This window comes from Arvicola amphibius, chromosome 12 (genome assembly GCF_903992535.2).
Source record: "Arvicola amphibius chromosome 12, mArvAmp1.2, whole genome shotgun sequence".
In the NCBI taxonomy this organism is placed as follows: domain Eukaryota; kingdom Metazoa; phylum Chordata; class Mammalia; order Rodentia; family Cricetidae; genus Arvicola; species Arvicola amphibius.
Window position 1 is genome coordinate 109,019,096 of NC_052058.2, and position 20,295 is coordinate 109,039,390.

At 39.8% G+C, this 20,295-nt stretch overlaps 2 protein-coding genes across 4 annotated transcripts in view; both read right to left on the reverse strand.

Moving 5' to 3' along the window:
* Pign (phosphatidylinositol glycan anchor biosynthesis class N) overlaps positions 1–20,295 on the reverse strand; it is a 133,327-nt gene that overhangs the window by 59,896 nt on the left and 53,136 nt on the right. For all 3 annotated transcript variants that reach the window (XM_038349342.2, XM_038349341.1, XM_038349344.1), the window contains 2 exons: positions 7,738–7,816; positions 3,666–3,848 (listed from right to left, as the gene is read on the reverse strand). In XM_038349342.2, the coding sequence (XP_038205270.1) occupies positions 3,666–3,848; positions 7,738–7,816 (262 nt within the window). The remainder of the gene's footprint in view (positions 1–3,665; positions 3,849–7,737; positions 7,817–20,295) is intronic.
* LOC119827564 (farnesyl pyrophosphate synthase-like) lies at positions 552–1,653 on the reverse strand. The gene has a single exon (XM_038349345.1). The coding sequence runs from the start codon at positions 1,611–1,613 to the stop codon at positions 552–554; it is 1,062 nt and encodes a 353-aa protein (XP_038205273.1). The 5' UTR covers positions 1,614–1,653.

A 20,295-nucleotide genomic window follows, 5' to 3' on the forward strand; every position in this document is an offset into this window, starting at 1 on the left:
TTGATACAATATGGCAGAATTATCTAAGCCATCAATCTCCCTCCATATTATAAGAATCATAACCAACAAAGTTGCAGTGAGAGTAAACTTAACATTCATAAAGCAAGCATTCAGGGTAAGGTTTACTTGTAAAAGATGGAATGTATATTGCTCTTGCAGAGGACCCAAGTTCAGATACCAGCACCCATTCTAGATGGTTTTCAACCACCTGTAACTCTAGCTACTGATCTGATGTCTCTCACTTCCATAGGTACCCTCACTCATGTTCAGATATCCTCCTATACACATACACACAGGTAAATAAAAATAAGCTCACAACGGGACTTACTTTTTCCCCATTATCATTATGATGGATTGCCTTTTATTTAAAATATGGCATTTCTTGCAGTATCATATTAGACACATTTTAAGGCTGCCATTTGTAGTATGATATGCAGTGACCGATATCATGGAGTGTGGCCATGTGTGTTTCTTTCTTTCTTTCTTTTTTTTTTTTTTTTGCTGTACAATAATTTATTGAGATCCCTCCCTCAAAGCCTTTGCTATCTTGATCACTTTTTCCGCTTGTAGATATTCTTTGCTAGTTCCAGGAAGATGGCTGGGGGCAGCGGTGCAGAGTACTGTTCCACGAGGCTCTTGAGGCGGCTGTAGCTGTCTTCCTCGTACTTTAAGAACACAGCTGGCAGATCCAGCGCTTCATACAGCGCTTTCACCTGTGCCACCTTCTCTGGGTCCTTCTGCCCATATTTCTCCTCTAAGATCTGACGCTGTTGCAGAGTGGCTGGGAGCAGACACTGAACCACCAGCCAGCTGCATTTGTTGTCCTGGATGTCAGTGCCGACCTTTCCAGTCACACTGGGGTCCCCGAAGAGATCAAGGTAGTCATCCTGGATCTGAAAGAACTCGCCCATCTCCAGCAGGATCTTCATGGCATTAGCATGTTCCTTCTCCCCATCAATGCCTGCCATGTACATGGCGGCCGCGACAGGCAGGTAGAAAGAATAGAAAGCCGTCTTGTACTTGACAATAGATTTGTACCTCTTTTCAGTGTATCTACCAAGATCCACATGGCCCTGGGTTGCTGTAATAAGGTCAAGGGTCTGCCCAATCTCTGTCTGATAGGAGCTCTGCAGAAAGAGCTCCAGCAGGTTCAGGTAGTAGGGCTGCTCCCTGCAGTACAACTTCAGCAGGCGGTAGATGCAGTCTTCCAGAAGCAGAGCATCATTGATGGCATCCAAGCCTATGCCTGGCTTCTGGTACCAGCAGATCTGTCCGCCGCGAGTGAGCGAAGAATCCATGATGTCATCTGCCACAAGGAGGAAAGCCTGGAGCAGTTCTACACACCAGCACACGGTCAGGGCCCGCTGCAGACTCTCGGCATCCTGTTTCCTTGGCTCCACCAGCTCCCGGAAGGCTTGGAGTACAGTCAAACCCCGATTGTATTTGCCTCCCACAGCATTGTACTCCAAGACCTCCTTGAGCCGGGCAATGGCATCGCCTGTCTCCGGGTGGCCTAGCTCGTCCTCAGTCAGCACCTTGACAATCTGGGAGAAGTGCTGGACGAAATCCTGCCTGTCTTGGTTACAAGCCTCCAGTTTCTGGTTTCCATTCATTCTGAGAGAGGAACAAAATGCTCTGCTCCTTAACGCGACTTCTCCCCCCATATGTGTTTCTTACCTACTTTAATAGCAAGATTTTCCATGGTAAAATCTGACCATCATATTTCTCTATAGAATACCTAGCCTTGTTCTATACACTCAATTAATAAGCAAAAAGAACTATCAACTACGAATTCTTGACACATTAACAGAAGTATCATATCTTCTTTTCTAATGTTCTGAACAGCGAGAGGAGCAGAAACGAGAGTCTCTGGCCTAGACCTCAGTCCCCCACACCCTGTCTGGGAGGCTGTTACCAAGTTAGCTAATTCCCTCAGCTCAGTCTCATCTTTTGCGAAGAGAAGTTACAGGGCACAGTTAGAGGCAAAGAAGGCAGAATATATTTCAAGGACTCAGTAGAATTCTTAGATGCATCTCTCCATTATCAAAACATAATCATTTCTGTGTATTTCTCTAACATGTAGAAAATAATCCCCTTTACAGTCAACTTCAAATACACTGGAATAATTAAAATTACTTGGAAGAAATTATACAAGATGTGTTACAGAACTATAAAGAATTGAAATTAAGCAATAATGTTCTTCTCCTTACATTATAGACAAAATGTAAAATAGTAAAAGTTACCACTAGAAATGTGGTATAATATAATAATAATGATTATTATTAAAAATATACTAGCAGAATACATTCCTTTCTAGAGGATTTCGACATGGTAATAATCATTAGAGAGAATGAAGTTTAGGAAATGGAGGTTGGATACTCTGCCTGGTAAATGATAGTCAGAAATAAACTTTAAGACAGAGAAATGTTCTAATGCAATAAAACCAAGTATGTACTGTTAGAGTCTAGTCAGAGCAGTGCTTTCCAACCTGCGGGTCAGGACCCCTTTGGGGAGTTAATTATAATGACTCTTTCAAAGAGGTCGCTTAAGATAATCAGAAAGCACAGATATTTACATCACAATTTGTAACAGTAGTGAAATTACAGTTATGAAGTAGCAAAGAAAAGAATTTTATGGTTTGGAGTCACCACAACATGAGGAACTGTATTAAAGGATCACAGCACTTGTTTAGAAGTTTGACCTCTTCCTTTCATTGAAAGCATAGCAAGCTAGACTTGCATTCTCAAAACAAGGAAAAGAAAACATTCTGGGAATTTATAGTATCAGAAAGTTGAAAGAGGAATAAAGTCAGAGAAGCATAAATATTATATTAATTGTTTAATATTAATTAATTAATATTGGAATGTCTAGCTTTCAATATGAGATAATGATAAATATACTGCCTTGGGTTTTTCTGGTTTTTGAGACAGGGTTTCCTGTGTGGCCCAGACTGTCCTGGAACTTGCTGTGTAGAAGAGGATGACCTTGAACTTAGAAATCCACCTGCCCCTGTCTCCTGAGCACTGTGATGAAGGGTGTGTGCTACCGCGTCTGGCTTTGAGTGGTTTTTGTTTTTTAAGATTTATTTATTATTTCTATTAAGGTGCATGGGTATATACATGCATGAATTTATGCGTCACGTGTAATCAGATGCCCAGGGACACCAGGGTCCATCAGAATCCCTGGAACTGAAGTTACAGGTGATTGTGTGCCACATGATATGGGATCTAGGAACCAAAACCAGGTCCTCAGCAAGAGCAGTAAGCACTTTCCACCTCTGAGCATTTTTCTAGGTCCCCGCAGCAGTTCCTAATGACCTGTCTAGAAGTATGCGGAACACTTGCAATGAGTAGTTATTTTAAGAAAACAGAACTCGGCATCATTAAGACTACAGAAGAACTTAATTATTCATATGCATTTCTTTATGCTTCTCTTAAGTTACAGAGCAATGTGACCAATGCACCCTCTTAGCCACCAATAAAACAGATGTAACAGAAAACATAGCCAATACAAAAGGAAGCAAAGGACAGACACATCAGTTCAGTTACTCTTACATTTACATATTCTATGAACCCACTATACATGATTTGATTCAGTTTCTTAAACCTTATTCCTGGTGACTTTGATACCGTCATCTCAATCTTTGTTACATTGTCCAGACTTACCTTAACTTCCGTCCTAGCACTTCTTGTGAGATTAGAATGAGACTTGAGGATTAACAAAGAGGCATAAGATGTCCATCCCACAAAACCAACAGCAACACTGATGCCCAAAAAGAATCTGTCATAAGTGTGATAATAGGACAATCCTTTCAATGCAAGATCTATCAGCTCCTCACAGAGGGAGACCTAGGGGGACAAGACATAAGTAGAACTTGCAGTGAAACAATAGAAGTCAAGCTTCCTGTCGGTCCACAGAATCAAAACACTAAGCGGGAGTAACTACAGATGGGAGGATTAAGAACGGATTTCAACCGTGAGGCTCTTGTTGCAAAACATGAAAAAAAGTCTCAAAATAAAACAATTTGTTAAGATAGGGCATTTTAATGGAAACTGTCTGTAATCTATGCTGTGTTTGAAAGTATTCAATATGCAGAAGTGGTCCTCAGATTACACATACAGGAAACAAAGGTTCTTTAGCATTAGACCAAATAAAGGAAATGCCTATATGTATGTATATATGTAAACATGTGTGCATATGCATTATATTTTACTTTCATATCATATTATGCAAATCTACTATAAAATATCACCAAAATTACAAAATATTAGAAAAGAGCAATAGTTTAGTGAACTGAGTATGTAGTTTAGTGGTAGAGTGCTTGCCTAGCATATGAGAAGCCCTGGGTACAAATACTACCAAAGGAAGTCTAAAATTTAAAATCATAATTAAAAAATTATAAAATAGCAGGAAGGAGCCTCAAAAACTACTCCCACATTCCTCCAAAATAGAATATGGATGTTTGTCTTTGTTTGGAGTGTTGGCTATAAGTTATATGGATAATAGTCAGGAAGAAAGCTAAACAAAGATTAGATTTAGAGCTTCTGTTTTGAAAAAGGAGGGTGGTACATGCCATTAATCCCAGCTCTTGGGGTGTCAGAGACAGGTGGATCTCTATGAGTTTCAGGCCACTCTGGTCTACAAGAGCTAGTTCCAGGACAGGTTCCAGAGTTACAAAGAAACCCTGTCTCAAAAAACAAAACCAAAAAGAGATGTGTGTGTGTGTGTGTGTGTGTGTGTGTGTGTGTGTGTATACCTTTTGTCATAATATTAATGGTCATATAGGGTACCAACAAATTTGAGAAAAAGGCTTAATCTAGTTTCCCCTACATGATTTGGGGTTTGTGTCTCTGTCAGGTAAGCAGGAATTAAGTTTTTGTATTCTGTATGTACTTAACAAGTGTGTTCCTTTAACCTCTCCATGATCTGCTGCACATGGCACTTAAAATGTTCTACGTTTTCTACAGTGAACCATGAACATTCCTAACAGTGACCTCTAAAGTCTCCAAAAGTTTATTGGGCCCCACACAATGAATGCACCTGGATTGTGGTAACACATCTAAGTTGACTAATAGAACCCAAAGATAAGCTTTGGACAATCTCAAGGTTAGCTGTGATGGTTCAGTCTCATGACTATACCATCCCTACACTTTCCCATTACACAGAGACTGTCAACAAATGACACAGCTAGCTCTCCCAGGACTTGACCATTATTTCAATTTTATCACGGTTTCCTAGATATGCTGTCACCCTCCAGACTGAAGGATGCAATCTAGAGAATATGACAGCCACATTCCCAAGTGGTGGAGTTGATGGTTTTCTGTCATTCAGTGGGTTATGGATATTATCATTTGGGGTTGGTTACAGTTGTTATTAGTAATGGTCAGGAAAAAAAAAGCTGAACAAAGGACACTAGAGTCAGGGATCTCATTCTGAAAAGAAAAAAGAGGGATATAGAAATGATAGGGTAGATAAGTGAATCTACTTTTAACGAAAAAATCAACTACTACTCTTAAATACTTTATATTGGTACAGATTTTTATATAATGATATAAATTTGAGGTTATTTTTGTTATACTGTGTATATGTCTCTACTCTTGTTTAAGATATTTTGTATATTGATACAAATTTAAGGTTATTTTTGTTAGAACATACTGAACATACATTTCTGCTCTGGCTTAAGGTATTATATCTATGCAGCTCATTTAACAATGTAATATAAATTTCTAGTCCTTGAAAGTTATTATTACAAACTATTTAGGATAAAGAAATGCAGGTTAGTAGTTAGTCACCTATTACAGTCAAACTTGCAGGCATGTCATGTTTTCAAGGTCAAACAGAGATATATTTTAGATAGATATGTAGTCTTCAAATACTTGAGAGGTCTACAGAAATGGAAACATTTAAGATGTTTTAATAACAGTTTTTTTTTTATGGCAGTGAGACATGTCTCTTCCTGGCAGTACCAATCTACTTCAAAAAAGATAATGGGCATCAAAGAAATTCCATATGGAGTTTACTTTCTTTGGGCAAAGTAAGCTACCAGGCAAGAAACTGTCCTTGCCTTGACTGCTGATAGAATGCTGGCCAAACTGGACAAGCAGGACACAAAAGCAAGTGACTGCAGAACTTTGCCAAGACAAGGTGAGACAGTCCTTCAAAATTCCTGCTTCACAGAAACGTCTTTCAAATGTTCTAGGCCTGTAGGCCAAAGATAGATTCCCCAACATTACAGAGGAACTGTGGATGACTGATCTAGCAGTCAGCTGTTTCTGTCATTTCTTAGCTTTGGAAGTTGTTTGTTTTGCTCAGGTATTATTTTTCTGAAAAAAAAAAAAACCTCACAAAAGAGCTGTAAAGTTTATAAAGTTGAAAGACATAGAAAGGTTTTGGGTTGGTAATGCAAGTTAGGATGCAATGTGAATTAGGTAAAAAAATTTTTAGACTCACCAAAATAGGATAGATAATGGAGTATTTTCTCTGAAATTGTCAAATGCAAATGTACTAGACATTGTTAATGTAATTCTTACCTGTATATGTTTGAATATAGTTATCATACTTATTATAGTTTTACTATGCTACTTAAACCTTTTTATTTAGACAAAAAGGGGAAATGTGTGATGTTTGATTGCATTCTGACAATTAAGTTTGCTCAGAGTTGCTGTAGGATAATACTCTTGTACCCTGTAAAGATTTGTCTCTTCTATTGGCTTAATAAAACACCAATTAGCCAGTAACCAGGCAAGAAGTATAGGCGGGTTGACCAGAGTAGGAGAATTCTGGGAAGAGGAAAGGTTCAGTCTGCAGTCATCACCCAGACACAGAAGCAAGATAAGAATGCCTCACAGAAAAAAGTACTAAGTCACATGGCTAACACAGACAAGAATTATGGGTTAATGTAAGTTATAAAAGTTAATAAGAAGCCCAAGCTAATATGCCAAACAGTTTATAATTGAGTTAGACCTCTGTGTATTTCTTTGGGACTGAATTGCTGCAGGACCAGAGAAAAGGCTCAGTCTGCAGTCACCAGCCAGATGGAGAGTAAGCCAGATGAGAATGCCTTACTGAGTAAGGTACCAAGCCACAAGACTCAACACAGATAAAAATTATGGGTTAATTCAAGATGTAAGAGTTAGCTAATAATAAGCCTAAGCTAACAGGCAAACCAGTTTATAATTAATATAAACCTCTGTGTGTTTTGTTGGGAGTGAATGGCTACGGGACCGGGCAGGACAGAAACTTCCATCTACGTTGAGTCAGAGGCCAGAGTTAACCACTAGTTTACCAAAATTAACCATAGAGGTCTTGGATTGAGGACAAATAGGAGACAGGAAGTTTTTGATGGAGGAATGGAAAAAAAAATCACTGGTGGCTTCTCCACTTCTCTGATCGTTCAGGTTCTCACCCTGATATATGACACCCAATTCTTTATTGATAGAGAATAATTAGATAAATGCTTCAGTGTGATAGTGTAAATGGCAAATGTGGTGCTCTGCACCCTCATAAGGGAATGATAATTACTTGAAATTTGTTTTTTTATTGGAAAAACAAACAGCAAACAAACAAAAACAGCAATACAGTTCCTTTCTAAAGTCAAACTAGAAAACTGCAGTCACAGACTGCCTGAAATAAGAAGCATGTCTAAGGCTAAAGGCTCCTCAGGAAATCTCCAGTCTGCCTGATGTGCTCCTCACATATATTTTACCCTGCCCTGACTACAAGTGCCCATATACTTACTACTTCATCAAATTTTTCTTGCTTTATATAAGACCTTGCTTTTCTTAAAATATCCAGCTGCTGAGAATCAGAGAGCAACCTATAGAAGGAAAAAATAGTTTTAGTGTTTCCTCATTTGGTTTCTATCATTTTATGATTTTTATTCTTATTTGAAAATAAGATGGTAAAAATTGAGAAAACAAAACCAAATAAAAATAGAAAAGAAAGAAAACAATAGGTTAAAGTGTATAGTTGCTAGCTATCTGAATGCCTCCAAGAAAAATATTATATCCCAAATATCCTTTTATTTTTAATTTTTTTTGGTAGTGCTAGGAATCAAACAGAAAGCCTTAGATATGATAAGCAATAGCCCCGCTGATGAGTAATTACTAGGCCACTGAGTTCCATCACTAAGCCTTCCTGTGTGTATACTAGTCACAAAGATAGGGTAGCATGGTAACTCATCAAGTGTGCTTTTTATGCCTTATCAAAACAGGGGCTAAGAATCCATACTAAGCCAGGAGAGCCTAACCAACAAAAGGAGGTAATGAATAATTTGAACCTATTCAGCATTCTTGCACTACAATGTATTCAGAGAGACAAGACAGAATAGAGAATAACTCAAAGCTATATAAGCCCAAAGGCATTATTAACATTACAGAATAAAGAAAGCAACAAATGTCATCAGAACAATCACCTTTATAAAATGAATAAGTATGTCTAAGTGCAAATTTGAATACATAATGCTGAACTAAGTCTCCATTCCAAACATGAGTATAATCAAATCTTGACAATGCATAAAAAGTTACTCAGGCACTGAAAGTTGCATGACGTATGACAAAGACTAGGACAACTGTATATGGTCAACATACCATAACCATTTGTCTTCTTTCTAGTTAGTGATTTCCCAACTCTGATGAGAAGTAAATCTTTTAAATAATTTGAGGTGGGATGGTCTGAAGTTCATTTTAGAACTTGAGACTCTTTTCTAGAAAATACACATAATTTCAAACCTTGCATGTTTTTCCAAAAATATTCATGAACCACAGAAGACTACCTATAAAATTTCTTGCACTCTACAGGAATAATGATTAAGAATTGGGTTGAGGGGCTGAGATGACTCAGGGTTAAGAGACTTGCTGCTCTTCCAGAGGACCTGAGTTCAGTTCCTAGCATCCATGTTAGCTGGCTTGCAACTACCTGTAACTGCAACTCTGGGAATCTAACGTTCTGGCCTCCACAGGCACTGAACTCACATGCACGCATAAACACACGTGCACACACACACACTCACACACACACACACACACACACACACACACACACACACACACACACCCATTGACACATAATTAAAACTAATACAAAGAAACTTAACAGAAAAAACCATCTGTTCTGATTCTAAGATCTCTTAGCTCATTCAACTGAAAGGAACCCAATCAAGGGCTCTCACGTTTCTGATCGCAGAAGAACCCACTATCCTCCCATCCTCACCCTCCACAGAATTTAATTTGTAAAGAAAAGGTGTCACAGGCAGGAATAGAAAGTGAAATTTTTACTTTAAAATGTCACTTTGGTCCATTTTTCTATGCTTTTGAACACCAAACATTTGGAATGTTTTCCTGGAAACCTTGAATTATTGAGCCAAGAGTACAGATAGTACTGAATTTGCCAAATAAAAGCCTTATAGCTGACCTCTTCTTCCTTGCTCTGATCTACTCTGAAGGTAAATACTTGGTGTAGGAGGTCCTTCTGTATTTGTGTTGCTTTCATTAGTTAATAAAGAAACTGCTTTGGGCCTGGTAATAGAGCAGAACTTAGGTAGGTGGAGAAGACAGAACTGAATGCTGGGAGGAAGAAAGCATCGAGAGAGAGAGAGAGAGAGAGAGAGAGAGAGAGAGAGAGAGAGAGAGAGAGAGAGAGAGAGAGAGAGAGAGAGAGAGAACGGCCATGGAGCTGCCAGGTCAGACATGCTGAATCTTTCCTGGTAAGCCACGGCATTGTGGTGATATACAGATTATTAGAAATGGGTTAAATCAAGATTTGAGAGTTAGCCAACAGGAGGCTAGAGCTAATGGGTCAAGCAGTAATTTAATTAAGACAATTTCTGTGTGGTTATTTCATGTGTAAGCTAGCCGAGCAGCCAGGACAAAAAGCAGGCCCTCTCTCCTTCAACAAATACTGACTGCCTCCACCAACTTCCTCACAATTGATATGGCTACTTTGATCTACTTCTTCAATTCGAAGCTCTAAGCTCCCTACACTACTTCTACTCCTCTTAATTACTCGTGATTCCAGACACACACACACACACACACACACACACACACACACTCCATTTTTCATTTGTCATCTATCTTGCACTTACATCTGAGTTCTTGTCCATAAAGATCTTTATGCTTTCTAAAATCAAATCTTTATGGCCCATTCCAAACCTTTCCTCACACCATTACCACTTTACTGTGGGTTAATAATCAGTTTATTCACATTCAGTTACATCTTAGCCACATGTGGATCAAGATAATGTCTTATACGTCCATTAAACTTCACCATAATACTTAGCAAAGTACTAAGCACACAGAATGAATCAATAAATCTTAATGGGTAAGATTAAATTCTATCAAAGAGTCTGTTGTAGTAAGTAGCACATGCCTTTAGCTCTCAGGGGGCAAAGGATCTCAGGTTTGGGACCATCCTTAGCTTCACATTCGGGATCAGACACAAATGAGTCACAGAGTGAGACTCGAGCATATTTGTTTGGTTTGTTTAGCTTTGTTTATAAAGCTATTAAAATGCTGTAGGCCTTTAAATAGGAAAAAATGAAAGAATGGTATAGTTACATTATCATTCTAAAAATACTAAGGATCTGATAAATTAAGTTAAAAAAGATGAAAATTAAAAAGAATAAAAGAAACATTTTCAATAAGTATCCGTGGTTCATTACAGTATGTGAGGGACACCTGAATAAAGACACAGGAGTAGGGGAAGGACAACATATGTTTAGAAATATCAAAAGTGTGTGGCATGCTCAAGCTATGGTTTATCTGGATGGTCAGCATGTAGAGCTACCTGAGACTGCAGTTCTCAACCTGTGGGTCATGACCCCTTAGGGAGGTGCATATAAGATATCTTATATATCAGATATTTATAATTAATAACTAGCCAAATCACAGTTATGATGTAACAACAAAATAATTTTATGATTGGGAGTCATTGCAATGTGAGTACTATAGAGTTCCAGCATTACGAAGACTGAGCACCACTGATCTAAGGCATAAAATCTGGGTGGGAGGCAGAGGCAGGCAGATCTCTGTGAGTTCGAGACCAGCCTGGTCTACAAGAGCTAGTTCCAGGACAGGCTCCAAAGCCACAGAGAAACCCTGTCTCGAAAAACCAAAAAAAAAAAAAAAAAAAAAAAAAAAAAAAAAAATTAAATGAGGGTGAAGGTCTTCCCTCAAAGTGAATGGTACCTTCCAATGTATGTCAGGGACATAAAGAACAAAGCAATGTCACCCACCTTGCTTTAATTTCTAAGGAAGCATGGCTACTGCCATTGCCACTGCTGTCCTCCTCTCAGTCAAGCTCTAGCTCCTACCACATGCAAATAACTCTCCAGAGTTTCTAAGCTTTCTTAGAGATGGGATTGGAAATGCTGAGACCTCCAGTTTCATGGACTAAGCAGATAAGGGGTATCTTTGCCTCTCCACTATGGAAACTATCACTGACGAGACTCTCTAGCCCACATTCTGTAAGCCAGACTATCAAATCCTGTTTAACAGTCTATGTGTTCTCTAGAGGAATAGAACCTATATATTACAGAACAGAGCCTAATATACTATAGGATTCATTGAAATAATATTCTACAACATATGTATTATCTACATATACCATATATGGAAAGGCATAACAAGCGACAACTTTCCTTAGAGAAAATTACTAATATTGGAAGACTGGGCAGAAAAGGAGACATTTTTATCTATAATTTGAAATGTGTGCATATACTATTTTTCTCCTTAACATTTTACTAACAAGGTTAAATAAAATCCTTAAAATGATGAATTTAACCACAGCTTCAGGCTGTCAGTGAATTTTGGAATATCAGTATAGCCGTCAGAAACAAGAAAGTGTGGTAAATTTTAAATTAAATTAAAATTCAATTTATAAGTGCGAAGACAATCAAGAACGAAAGGGCTAAGAGCCTAGAGAGATGGAAAGCAAAGAAAAAAGAGAACTTTCTGCAAGTGTAAGTCTTATGAAAACATTTCTATTTTGGGGACAAGGCAAGAAGCTGACAGTTTAATGTACAGATACTGCCAGACATAAAGTAAAATCTGTGGGGACGTCAGCAATCCTATGAGACCAGAGAGGTAAAAATTAAACTCTGTGGCTGCAAATGTCGCCTGGATATATTTAATTGTGGATTCTTTAAAACAGACTTAGAATGACTTATTTTTGAGATTTTATTATTTGTATGTATATGTGTGTATATATGTATGTATATATACATGCAAATAATATATGTATATATATATATATATTTTATAATTTGTATTATGTATGGGAGTTTGGCCAGCATGTATGTATGTTCACCATATGTGTAGTGCCAACACAGGCCAGAAGATGGTGTCAGATCTCCTGGAAGCAGGGTTGCACAAAGTGCCACTGGGAAATGAACCCAGGTTCTATGGAAAAGTAACCAGCACTCTTAATGCCTGAGCCATTTCTCCAGACCCAAGAAAGACTTAGACTATACTATCCTAAAACAAATTCTGAGGTACAATTTCAAGGAAAGTTAAAAACAGGAGCTTTCATAAAAAACACTACATACCACACCACAGGATATGATACAATTTGGAAAACTCATTTTAAAAAAAAAGGGAGTGGGCAAAGGTCCTGGTGACAGGGAGGGACAAGGAGGGCCATTTGTGGAGACAGGAAAGAAGTTATTTAAGAGCAAGGTTCATAAGAAGCCAGGAGCTCCACCAGTGCTAGGATGCACACAGGGTGAGAACTGATTCTCAGGAGTCGCTGGGAGAAAAGCTACAGATAAGAAACCAAACTTGCAAGCAGGCTGCAGTGAGGCCACACTGCAGCAGCAGAAACAAACCAGAGATCAGTGGCAACCTGGAGTTGGGACACAGCCTCTAGTCAGCCATCACTCTTTGTGCCTCCCTGAATATAAAGCCTCCTGAACCCAGGGTTTCTAAACACAGGCTTACCCCAAAAAAGACAGTAAAACCAAACTCACAAATGGCATCATGACTGGTACTATATTCAGTGTGCAAAAACTAATCAAGCAATGGTTTTATTCTTATGGTTTGGACAAATGTACCTCCCCTGAAAGGCTACTGTGGTAAAGATTTGGTTGCAATATGGCATATCTATGAAGAAGTGACTGAATCTTGAGGGTACTAACTTCATCAATGCCATTCATAAGTTCATAAATGAATAGGCAACTAGGAGATGAAGCCTAGTTAGACAAAGCAGGTCACTAGAATTACGCATTTAAAAGATATTTGTCTTGAGCTCCTTAGTCATTCTCATGCTTAAATATTCTCATTCTTTCTCTCTCCCTCTCCTTCCTGGTCACCAAGAGATAACATCTTTGCTCCACCATGCTAGCAGGTCATGAGCTGAACCCTCTAACACTGCAAGCCTTTCCGTTGTTTCTCTGGTAATTCAACACCATGACAATAAAGGCTGGCAGACATAGGAACTGAGGTGAAGGACAGAGGAAATGGGAGTTTTATCCTTCAGAGGAGAACTACTATAGCTATTATTTTGAGTTAAAGGAGCTACGAGCTGTATACTTTTCTTGGCACATATTAACTTATTTTACAATTTTAACCATTTCAAACATGTATGATAGAGGAAGGAGTATTCATGGAAGAAAAGAGATGGAAAGATTCTCTGTGTGACACACTACATGTTGGGGCTGACTCAACACAGGTCTCTTGCTCTTATGACCTCAGAGTCAGCTCTTCTACCTGCCTCAGGCATTGAAGAGGGACGGGAAGAAGGGGGATGACTCTCCCTTAGCCATGCCACCATATGACTGATGAGAAATGGGGACAGCTCTCCCCACTGCATCGGTGCTAGCACACCCATACCTCCACCATCAGGGTCAGTTCCACTGTGATGTCCAGGCGAGGTACAGGGTTCACTTTTCCAAACGCTGCAGCTGGTAATGGGAAGGGCAATCTTCCTTGGAGGGAGTCCCTGCTGTGCTTTGCTAGTATTGGTTAATGAATAAAGAAACTTCTTTGCCCTAACAGGGCAGAACTTAGGTAGGTAGAGAAGACAGAACTGATTGCTGGGGGGAAGAAAGCAGAGTCAGAAAGACACCATGGAGCCACCAGAATCAGACATGCCGAATCTTTCCTGATAAGCCACTGCCACATGGTGATACATAGGTTAATAGAAATGGGCTAAACTAAGGTGTAAGAGTTAGCCAATAAGATGTTAGAGCTAATAGGCCAAGCAGTGATTTAATGAACACAGTTTCTGTGTGGTTATTTCAGGGCTAAGCTAGCTAGGCATCATGGATGAACAAGCGGCCCTCTTCCTTGCAACAATTGGCGTCAACATGATGGACTAAATCCACTTAAAAACCCGAGAGAGTTTAATTTTAAACAAAAAATACAAGGTTTAACACAGCTTTTTGCTGTTTGCTGGTGGCATGCCACAGCTCCTTTAAGAGAGTTTTTCCTGACTCAGTCATAGCAAAAGAAAAAAAATCCGAGCAGTTTTAAAATGCCAGCTTTCTGGGCTATGCTACCAGCGTGATCTCTGGCTCTTGCGGGAGACAAAGCATTTGGATGGGGTTTGTGAGTAAAGTGCTATGGCTTGCTTGAAACTTGGACTCACTGTGTGCCTGGAAATGGGACGGTGTGTGCCGCTCAGAAGCACAAGCAGCTCAGAAGCATAAGTGGCTCTGCCATGCTGAACTGTGCAGAACTCCAAGCATGAACTACTGTATTTATCATAGTAACAGCTCAGCTTAAGTGTTAGACTGGGCAGGAAAACAGATACTATCGTATTACCCCTACTAATGGTGCAACTTAGGTGTTTAAGAAGCTCTTAGCATTGTAAGAAGTATTCCTGGACAGTAAAGAATTACAGACTTGTAATAGGACAGATTCAGACATAAATGACCTCTAAATGTGTCACAGTGTTGGATAAATGTATGTAGGCTTAGGAGAGAGAAGGAAAAAAGTATCGAAAGTCATAAAATAAAGTTAATGCTTTAAAAAAGAAAGGGTAAAGTCTTTAAAGAGACAGAGTACAGATAATTATAGATTAAAAGGAGTAAAGAAAAATAAGCCATGTAAAAATGGAAAATTCACAGAGAGTCTGAATTATATATATTATTGTGTTTTCATTCAATTTTTTAACTGTGAAGGAGCTAAGTACAGAAAGATATTTCATTGTATGGGCTGCTAACCTAAATCAGCATGTATATTATATAGGTATCTGACTTCAAAATTTGAGTTTATGGATATGGTGCTTTGGAAAAGAGGTTCTTCTTTTGTCTTCACAGAAGATGAGAACCTGTGAATTGCTTCTAGACAAATATGGTTTGATAGATCATGCCCTCCTGAAAGATCACTGTAAACACCTTCAAAAAATTAGTTCATCCAACAGCTGACTAAGATAAGCCAACACACAGGATACACCATGAAAGACCACCATGATTAACAGTCCCCCATACAGCAGGAAGCAGTTTGCCACTGAGTTCGGTAGATCACAACTTTTGGGAAGAAAACATCCTAGATGTCCCTCTACTTGGGAATGGATAAAGAAGATGTGGTACATTTACACAATGGAGTATTATACAGTGAAACAAAATAATGACATCTTGAAATCTGAGGGCAAATGGATATATCTAGAAAACATCATATTTAATGAGGTAATCCAGACCCTGAAAGACAAATATAATACTCATAAGTGGCTTTTAAACACAAAGCAAAGAAAAACCAGTGTACAATTCACAATCTCAGAGAACCTAGACAACAAAGAGGACACTAAGAGAGACATATATGGATCTAATCTACGTGGAAATTAGAAAAAGACAAGATCTCCTGAGTAAATTGGGAGCATGCAGATCATGGGAGTGGGTAGCATGTGAGGAGGTAGGAAGTGAGGGGAGTGGAGAAATATATATATATATATATATATATATATCAATAAAAGTAATAAAAAATATAAAAATCAAAAAACCCTTTTAATTGAAAAAACAAAAGTCAACTTTAGCAAGGGCTAAGGCAGCCACACAACTTAACACATGGAAGAGAACATTTCAGGAGTAGACATGTGTTCTCAAATACTAGCAAGGGGGAGGAAGACCTTGGCCATCCATCCCGACTTTTGAAATGAGTTGACATCATTACTGTAATCTTCTATTTGGAATCATTTAGGAGACTTGAGTGGATCTGTGAGGCCATCTGACAGAGGCAGTGTGGATAGAGACAGAGTCAGAGTCAGAAAGATATAGATGGACACACAGAGTGAGAACTGATGGGGGAGGACTCACTCTCGAATATGGGTCATACCAGTGCCACATATAGGCTAGGGGCCTGGGAAGGATTAAAAACACAAAAGGAGAAAGCCAGCTGAGTAGCAGTATCTGCCCCAACACCCTCTTCTGGCATCCTTAGGTACCTACATACATGTGGCACACATGCACACATGCATACACACACACAGGATTAAAAATGAATCTTAAAAACAAAAACTATATATAGAGTCCTTCCCACTCTAGTCAGGATGGTTAGCATCATTAAGACATAAAACAATAATGCTGGTCAGGATGCAGAGAATCAGCTGTGGGAACTCATACATGGCTGGTGCAAATAAAATAGATCTCCTATAGAAATCATCATGGAGGTTCTGAAAAAAAAGTATTCAACTCAGATACTAATGCATCTGTTCTATCAGGGAGCTATTCACAACAGTCAAATTATGGAATCAGTTTAAGGGCCCAATCAACAACTGATTGATTTACATACAAAATGTGTTACATATATAAAACAGTGTTAGTCGGCCATAAAGAAGAATGAAATCATGTCATTTGCAGAAAAATGGATGAAACTTAAGAATATGTTAAAAGATATAAGTCAGACTCAGAAACATAATCACATGTTTTCTCTGATATGTAGATCTAGTCTTTCTTCTAAGGACCAGTGAGATGATTTAGCACAGAATTACACTTGTTGCTAAGCCTGACAACCTGAGTTCTAGCCCTAAACCCACATGGTGGAAGAAAGGAACAGATTCCTAATGGCTGTCCTCTGAACACCACTTTCCCTGTGGTGTGTGCTCATACACACACACACATACACACACACACACACACACACACACACTCACACACAGACAAATAAATAAATAAATAAATAACTTTTTAAGAAGAGATAAAGGGATGGAGAGATAATTCAGTGGCTATGGGCATTAGCTGCTCTTCCAGACGACCTGAGTTTAATTCCCAGCACTCATATTAAGTAGTTCACAAGATCATATATAACTACAGCTACAAGGAATCAGATACCATCTTCTGGACTCTGTGGGTACCTGCATTCACATGTGCACTTGCATACCCACACACAGACATACATATGTATACCAGACATCTTTGAAAAGTCAAAAGAAAAGAAGAGACATGTCATGGTACCTGCATAAAATACTAGTACTCAGGATGTAGACGCAGGATAGGATAAAAGTTAGAAGTCAGTCCTGGCTACAAAATGAGATCCTGAATTTTAAAAAAAGAAAGAAAGAAGAGAAGGAGGAGGAAGAGGAAGAGGAGGAAAAATAGGAGGAGAAGAAGGAGAAGGAAGAGCTGGGAGCCAATGGGCAGGTCACCGGGAACAGAAAGGGTAAAGCAAGTCAACAGCAATGAACAACAACAAAATAAACACATGGTCACACTTTTTCCCTGCTTGGCTAAAACCAGAAGTCATCACAAGGCATTATTAAAAACAGAAATACTTGGGGATGCTTCATTTCAAATGCAGATTTCTCTCATTTACTGAAAAAAAAAATACCTTCCAGGAGTAATAACCCAAAATCAACATTAAAGGTGGTTTCTCTCTCTGCTCCAGTAGCTGTCCCTTGAAGTCTGTTCCTCTCAGCCCCAACTGCTGGCTCTCCTGTCCCTCTCTCAGCTGGTGCTCCCCTGAACTGATGGTACTACACTGCCTACTTCCTAGTAGATTTCACCTTGGAGGTGTCCATAGAAACTGTCAGCTGCTGTTGCTGGTCCTACCGCCCCACTCTGCCGTTTCAGACCTGTCTGTAGCACTCTGACCACAGGACTGCACGGGCACTACTTAATGTGAGTAGGCGCACTGGTGGTTTTCGCGGCCTCACAAGTGTGTTGAGCAAAGCCTTTCTGCATTTCTTGCATGTCTGTATCACATTCTTTTCCGAGTAAGAACAAAGCCTCTTCCTGACAACGCCTTGCCATATTTAATTACAGTCAGTATAAATTTCCACCTATTAAAGGGTTGGCTTCGCTCATGCTATAGGATCAGTTCTTAGCATGCTCTTCAGCAGGTTTTGTTCTTGTTTATTTCTTCTGCAATCTCTCTATGTCCGCACTGGGCTTTGAGTCCATTGACGGCAGGCACTATCTATTTTCCAGCATCGATACAGAGCCTGGCAGAAGCATGCAAACCCTAGATACCAGTTAAGAGTTCATGTAATTATAGAGAATGGCAGATTAATTCTTGGCAAGGCTAAACTGATGACAAACATGAGCTACCACCCTCTGTTGGGAGTCACACTGTGAACCCCACGACCTGAGGGTGAGGTTCTAACCCCTGGAACACAGATTTGCAAATAGTCTTTGAAGACTGGCATAGCTTAGGTGTTAAGTAGCCCCCAAAGGCCCAGGTTTTAAAGGTTTGGTCTTTAGCTTGGCACTGCTAGAATATGGTAAAGACCTGTGCCTAGGCCAGAGATAACGGCACAAACCTGCAATCACAGGACTTGGAGGCAAAGAGAACAGGGATCAGGAACACAAGGCTATCTTTGGATACAGTGCAAGTTCAAATGAAGTCTGGGCTATATGAGAGACTGTACCGAAACAAAAATAACAATCAACCTCCTTAGCTATCAGAGAAATGCAAATCAAAACAACTTTGAGATATCCTTTTACACCTGTCAGATTGGCTAAAATCCAAAACACCAATGATAACCTTTGCTGGAGAGGTTGTAGGGTAAGGGGTACACTCATCCATTGCTGGTGGGAATGCACACTTGTGCAACCACTTAGGAAAGCAGTGTGGCGGTTTCTCAGGAAATTCGGGATCAACCTACCCCAGGACCCAGCAATTCCACTATTGGGAATCTACCCAAGAGATGCCCAATCATACTACAAAAGCATTTGCTCAACTATGTTCATAGCAGCATTATTTGTAATAGCCAGATCCTGGAAACAACCTAGATGCCCTTCAGTGGAAGAATGGATGAAGAAACTGTGAAATATATACATGTTAGAGTACTATTCAGCGGTAAAAAACAATGACATCTTGAATTTTGCAGGCAAATGGATGGAAATAGAAAACACTATTCTGAGTGAGGTAACCCAGACCCAAAAAGATGAACATGGGATGTACTCACTCATAATCAGTTTCTAGCCATAATTAAAGGACATCGAGCCTATAAAACGGGATCCTTGAGAAGATAATAAGAAGGTGAACCCCCCCAAAAATATATAGTAATCCTCCTGGATATTGGAAGTAGACACGATCGCCGGGCAAAAATTGGGAACTTGAGGGTGGGGCGAGACGGGGCCAAGGGTAGATGGGGAGAGAAAAGCTTGAAGGGGAGAATGGGGGGAGCTCGGAGGAATGGGATGCTTGGGATATAGGAAGGGTGGATATGGGATCAGGAAAGCATATATCTTAATTTAGAGAGCCATCTGAGGGTTGTCAAGAGACTTGACCCTAGAGAGGTTCCTAGGTTTCCAGGGAGACACCCCCAGCTAGTTCCTTGGGCAGCTGAGGAGAGGGAGCCTGAAAAGGCCAGTTCCTATAGCCATACTGATGAATTTCTTGCATATCACCATAGAACCTCCACCTGGCGATAGATGGAAGAAAATGACTGAGCCCCACATTGGAGCACCGGACTGAGCTCCCAAGGTCCTGATGAGGAGCAGAAGGAGAGAGAACATGAGAAAGAAAATCAGGACTGTGAGGGGTGCGTTCACCCATGGAGATGGTGGGACAGAACTAACGGGAGATCACCAACTCCAGTTGGATTGGGACTGATGGAACATGAGACCAAACCAGACTCTCTGAATGTGTCCGATGGTGGAGGCTGACTGAGAAGCCAAGGACAAAGGCGCTGAGCTTTGACTCTTCTGCATGGACAGGCTCTGTGGGAGCCTTCTCAGCTTGGTTGATCATCTTCCTGGACCTGGGGGGAGTTGGAAGGACCTTGGTCTTAACATAGAGTAGGGAACCCGGATGGCTCCTTGGCCTGAAGAGGGAGGGAGGGGGGGTATGGGTGGAGGGGAGGGGAGGGAAGGGGGAGGAGATGGAAATTTTTAAATAAAAAAAAATCTTCAACAACAAC